General features: G+C 33.4%; 1 protein-coding gene across 1 annotated transcript in view; it reads left to right on the top strand.

Annotated features, from left to right (window-relative positions):
- Window positions 1–2,369: 2,369 nt before the first annotated feature.
- Window positions 2,370–6,000, top strand: part of LOC148955553 (zinc finger matrin-type protein 2-like) — a 44,833-nt gene continuing 41,202 nt past the window's right edge. The window contains exon 1 of the mRNA XM_089108247.1: window positions 2,370–2,473. Within this exon, the coding sequence (XP_088964373.1) occupies window positions 2,462–2,473 (12 nt within the window). The 5' untranslated portion in view covers window positions 2,370–2,461. The remainder of the gene's footprint in view (window positions 2,474–6,000) is intronic.

Raw genomic sequence — 6,000 nt, 5'->3', positions numbered from 1 at the left:
TCTTTTCTTGTACTCGTCCAGACTGTGTAGGATTTAATAAGAAAAATTGGAAGTTTTGGCGTCATAGTATCTCCAATGTCCAAGAGTTTGCAAATGAAATAGGTTATATTTTAAATATCTACGGGTATTAAATCTTTTCCTGTCATCCAATTGTAACTTTTTTTTATTATGGTTGATATAAAATTGTTTGCCTTATAAAAGCTGTTTTAGCAAACAATAGCGAAGAAGTGTGATTATTAGGCAGGAAATTGAAAACCACAAGCTTGAAAATTTTAGAGATTATTTTTTTTTTGGCCAAGAGGAACTCAAGAAACCAAAAATAAGTGGTGAATGCACAGTTCATAGTTCCAATGGCCGAAAAAATGTTTTCCCAATTTGTTGGATAAAGTGTGTCTCCAGTTGGTTTAAAATTTTTGTCAAGAAATATTAGCAGTCCTGATTCGTGATATTCCACAAAAAAAGAATTTTCAAGTTTACACAAAAATTTTTTTTTGCTCTTTCAGAATAAAGCAAAAAACAATAAGATTCCTAAAATGAGAGCCTAATTAATCAAAGTTTCAGATTGAGGGACGTGAGTTCTTAAGGGTAAGAAAAAATAACAATAGTATTTCAAAACAATAGAGTTTCACAGTACCAGAGGTCCGTTAGATGACAGAATAAATAATTAAATAACCCATTAATTAAATATTTGAAAAATGTGCTTGACACTAACTATCATTTATTTCTGGTGAGGGATATCTAATTTCATCGGCAAGAAAAATTTCAAGGGTGCTTTGGGAGAGGAGAAAATATTATGCTTAAAACCTCTGCAAGAGTATACTTAACAGTTTCTTTAGGTGTCTTGGCGATTAGATGAATAACGTAAGGACAGAAATAGATTTGATTAAATATATATGTATATATATATATATATATATATATATATATATATATATATATATATATATTTAAGTGTATAATTCTCGTAACATTCGAACATCGAAGTTTCTTTTTTTCGAACTATCTGTCAGTAAGACAATTGCCAGATTTTGTGGCAAATTTTAATATGTGTTCAAATGGAGTCGTTTTTAGAAACCTCAGGATCACCTGTGATAAAATTAAATAAAAAGAAAGTTTTTTCAAAATAAAGTAATGAGCGACATTGAAACTGAAATTATTCCATGCATGAGGAAGAAAGTACTTGCTCCTTAACCCCTTTCCCAGCTATAAACACTATTAAAAAAACAAAACAAGTTTTTTCTTTAAATAAAGACTTAGAACTCGGCAAATTTCAGAAAAGTCTTCAGTAAGGCCAGACTCACGAGAAAATCCTTCGCGTTCTTGAAGATTTCACCAAAAGCTTTGTCAGTTTACACATTTATCATTTTATCAAGTGTTGCTGGAACAAGACCGGTGGCTGCAGAAAAAAGCAACGCGTACTATAGTTGTTCAGTTAGGGAGTTTGGAGGAAGAATTTTATTTTCACTTTTATGTAGTGCAAATATGAATTTAGATGTCATAAGTCCGGCGGTGAGAGCAATGGCCTGAATAAAGTTGTGTTTATCAAGTATTTTGTTCCCTGTTCTATATGAGTATACCAATCTTGTTGTAGACAATTTTCTCTATTCAAAGAACAGTTATTCTAGTGGTTTTTTTTAAATTGACGTACAGTTGGCAGTGTGTATTGCCGATTTTGATAAGACAGTGCTGTTCTTAAAAAATAGAGAATAGAAATCCCATTCGTCTCACGTTCTGAATGTTCTGAACATAATTTGAGCAATTGAGTCCTGTTTTCCGTATTTAATAGTCAATGAGCCTCAACAGACTTTTTGCCTCAAGTTTCTCCTAATGAAGCGGCAAAGAGCTCTTTTTTCACTTTCTCATTATAATATTATAATTAGAATTCCGAGCTAGCTCTTTTTTTATGTGGCTTTGGTTTTATCAATCATAACGGTAAGAAATTTTGGTGCCATAGCCTCATTAACGTAATGGCATCTTATCCCACTTTCAATAGCAGAAATGAGGTTATTTCGATATTCTCTACTTGTGTAATGTCTGTACCTTCGTTCTAGAATAATTCAAAACGAATTTTTCTAACTGAAATTTAACACATATGATTATTGGGAATATTTCCTAATCTTTTCAAGTATCATTTTAATTGTGACCATTTTCTTAAAAACAAAATTCGAAGAATATTTTGAAAGATTTGAAAAACATTTTGAGAACGGTTGAGAACAGTTTATAGGGGTTATAGACTTAGTCAGCCCCCCATCTCCAAATGATGTTACTGGTCCATCTATGATCAACTAAAAGCCCAGGTCCATACGTACTCTAGGCTACTGTTGCAAATTTCGCTTCTGGTGAGAACCCAGTGTTCCCCAGCGTCATCTAAAATGTTGAACTTATCTAAGCGTTTATAGAAGAAGCTGAACTTGGTGAATTGAAGAATTAGCTGGTTGAAATATTCTTCAATTTTGCTATCATGACTGATAAAGTAAGTTCAATTCGTATTTAATTTAGCCTGTAGACTTATCCCTGAAAGTTTCAATTTCGTAACCTAACTCCTTTCCAAGATAGCTAAAGTAGAATTTTACCTATTAAAATCTGATTAATACAAAAATTATGCATAGCCTAGGCTAGATAGGCCTAGTTTGCATTGGCTGTTAGTTATGATTATACCCTTGGATTATAAAATTGGCCTACCAAAAATTTTAGGAAACTTTGTTTTGTCAATATTTAAATTTTAGACAAAAGTTACTAGCCTACTATGCCCAGGCTAGCCTATTTAAATACAATTATTCTACTCTACAATAGCCTAGCCTATTTATATTAGATTAAATATAACCATGATTATTTCTCTCTATGATTTTGAAACTAGAAAAGGCATCTAGTAGAAAAAATAGTCCTGAATTGACAACCACTTTCAATATTCCATTTTCCATGATATAAGTACCTTGGAAATCATCCATCATACTTGATGGTCAGAAAACACTGCTCATAAGTTAAAAAGACAGTACAGTAATACAGCACCTGAATCAGTAAAAATATCCAATGGTGAAAGTCTGTAAATATCAATTTATTATTTCACTTATTGCAAAACTGTCCACTGTAATTTATTCCAAATTTAATCTGGCTTAAAAACAAAACAGATGTTTACAGGTCAGATGTCAAACAATGAGAAAGTGAAGACATTTCAGAGCTGGTAAGGCAGCATGAAAGCAGTGACCAGCACAAAGCATGTACCATTTCCTGAACCAAATTTAAAGCTATTCGGACAGAGATGGGCAAATCTGTTGCCTCACGCTTCTCCAAAGAACAGGAAAAGGAAATTTTAGAGAACAGACAGTATGTAAAGGCTCTGCTAAAAACTACAGCCTTACTTGGACAGCAATGTCTTGTGTTTTGTGGCCTTGATGAAGGAGAGTCCAGTGCCAATCAAGGGAATTTTGTTGAGATGGTAGATCTTTTAACAGAAATCAACCTGGGCCTGATGGACAATTCTTGCAAGGCCTATGGCCATTACTTGTTACACAAGTACCAAGACAAATGCATTTAGGTCATAGGAAATAAAATTGAAAGTTCTATTGTGAAAGAAGTCAGAGAAGCAAAATATTTTGCCATTCTTGCTGACAAAACAAAAGACCTCTCAAAAAAGGAACAATTTGCAATCTTAGTGTGCTATGTTCATGATATGAAAATCAAAAAAAGAGCCATAGGTTGCAAACCACATACGCAAGGTTGACGCTGAGAGTTTGGCCGACTTTATTTACAACAAAATAAAGGGTATCGGCCTTGCCTGGTCAAAATGTGTTGGACAGTGCTATGATGGCATAAGTGTGATGAGCAGACGTTTTTCAGAATTACAGGCCTGTCTCTGGGAAAAAGCACTGCAAGTGATATACACTCACTGTCATTCCCATAGACTTAACCTTACTATTGGCAATTGTATCCAGAAAAAACAAAGAATTTTGTCAGTATTTTCAGTTTTGCAAACATTTATGGTTTTGTTTCTAACAGCAACACTCAATACCAGTTGTTTTTCAAGGCCCAGAAAACTGCCTATGTGTCCATGCTAGTGCTTGAAAGGACATTGATTTTACTGGTATAGATCAGTGGCTAAAATTCTGGTAAGATATGACTGCATACTTGCAGTTCTGTCAGTTGTTCAAGAATCTTCTGACAGGGAGGAAGCTACAGGTCTTAAGAATCAACTAGAGTTGTTTCCCTTAATATTCAGTTTGCATGTCATTCACAAAGTTCTTGCAATGATCAACCCTCTTTCTGAACAACTATAGGTCCCAGATCTTATCATTTAAGATGCCTGCACTTTAATCACCACAACAAAAAAACAACTGAAGACAATAATAATAATAATAATTTTATTTCAACCCTTCATACAAATACATGTAAATGCTCAAAGGAGTTATAAAAACAAAAGAAAAAAATTACAAAAAAATCACACAACACTACAAAATAAAATTAAACTGCAATAACTATGGAAAAGAGAAAACAAATGAAATCAAAATCATGATTTTAATGCACAAGACTAGCCAATGGAAAGTCATGTATTGTTCTATTTTGACTTTTGAAATGGGTATACAACTCATCCATTTTCTTACTTATCTCAAAAATATAGTACCTCTGCAAAACATAAGAGTTTCTGAACCATATGGGAATTCCCAATAAATATTAGTTTGTGCTAGCATACCATAAGTTTTCCGCCATTTTTCTTTAAGTGCTGCAATAACTAGATTTTTAGTAGCTTTGATAGAATACCCATACTGGAGTCCAAGATACTCAAACTTATCCTTTTGGAGAACTGTCTTCCCGCAAACATCAACAACACGATTTGGCAATGTTTCATCATTCAAAACAACAATTTCAGTTTTAGACAGCTCTATTGTTAGCCCAATATCACCAAGTGCAGACAACACAGCATAAATAGCTTTCTGTAAAGATTCTAAATTATCACTTATCAAAAGTATATCATCTGCATAAGATAGATGACTAGCATCAATTCCATCATCTATCCTCACAACTAGCAACTTTCACATTTACTCCTTGTGTTCTCTGAAAAGGCTGCAATGAAGGAGCTCGATTTTGAAAGGCTTGTGGACACATTCACAAAAATGAAGCCAAGGAGATATCCATTGCTTAAGTTACTGCACATAACTTTCAGTTTTTAATTTTTGTGGTAAATATTCCATCTTGTAATGATTTTTTGGTCCCTAACCTGGTTGCAAAAGCAAAATGTAAATAAATTACATTGCGTTAATGTGTATTTGAAGACAAAAGGCTAGTCCTAAAAAAAGCTAGTCTGAAAACCCTTGAGCAAAGGAGGGTTTTGTTGTGCCTCCGTTTTGCAAAAAATGCCATAACAAACCCTCAGACAGCAAGTATTTTCCCCAAACGTCATTCCCCATCAAGATTACAGCCGCCTCCAGCTGTTTCTGAGCCCATCCCTGCTTTGTCCCCCATTCGCTGCATTACTTCCAGATACAAAAGAACTTTTATCCCCTTCATTACAGAAAAAATAAATAAAATGTTTCAATAGTTTCTTTCCCCCCTCTTTTTTGTTTATTAGCTTATGGTACTGCCCAGATTCTTGCACTCATTTGCTTGGCCCCCCCTTTTTTTGACCAGTTTTTATTGTTTTTAACTCTTTTATTGATTTACTGTAGTTGAATTATTGACATTTTCTTAGTATCCCTTTTAATTTAAATGCATTTATGTCTCGCTCTAAGTTTAGTTTGACAAGTTTTTATCTTTTTAATTTTTTAATTGACTTTTTACAGTTTTAATTATTGACTTTTAAATGATTGTTCATTATGGTTTTTTCTATTTTGTTGTTGTTCTTTGCATTTTTAGTGTAACCATTTATATTGTCGACTCCAAAGTCTGAATTTGGCCCTTTGTGGGCTTGTGATAGCAATTTTTTTGAAATACATATCTTATCTTATCTTACAAATTTGAAGAGTAGTCTGTCAAACAGAGTAATTACATTTTGAGTCTGGATGGGGG

The sequence above is a fragment of the Artemia sp. Qi Xiang Cuo genome, chromosome 2 (assembly GCF_049724085.1).
Source record: "Artemia sp. Qi Xiang Cuo chromosome 2, ASM4972408v1, whole genome shotgun sequence".
Classification (NCBI taxonomy): domain Eukaryota; kingdom Metazoa; phylum Arthropoda; class Branchiopoda; order Anostraca; family Artemiidae; genus Artemia; species Artemia sp. Qi Xiang Cuo.
This window is presented reverse-complemented; position numbering and strand designations above follow the sequence as displayed.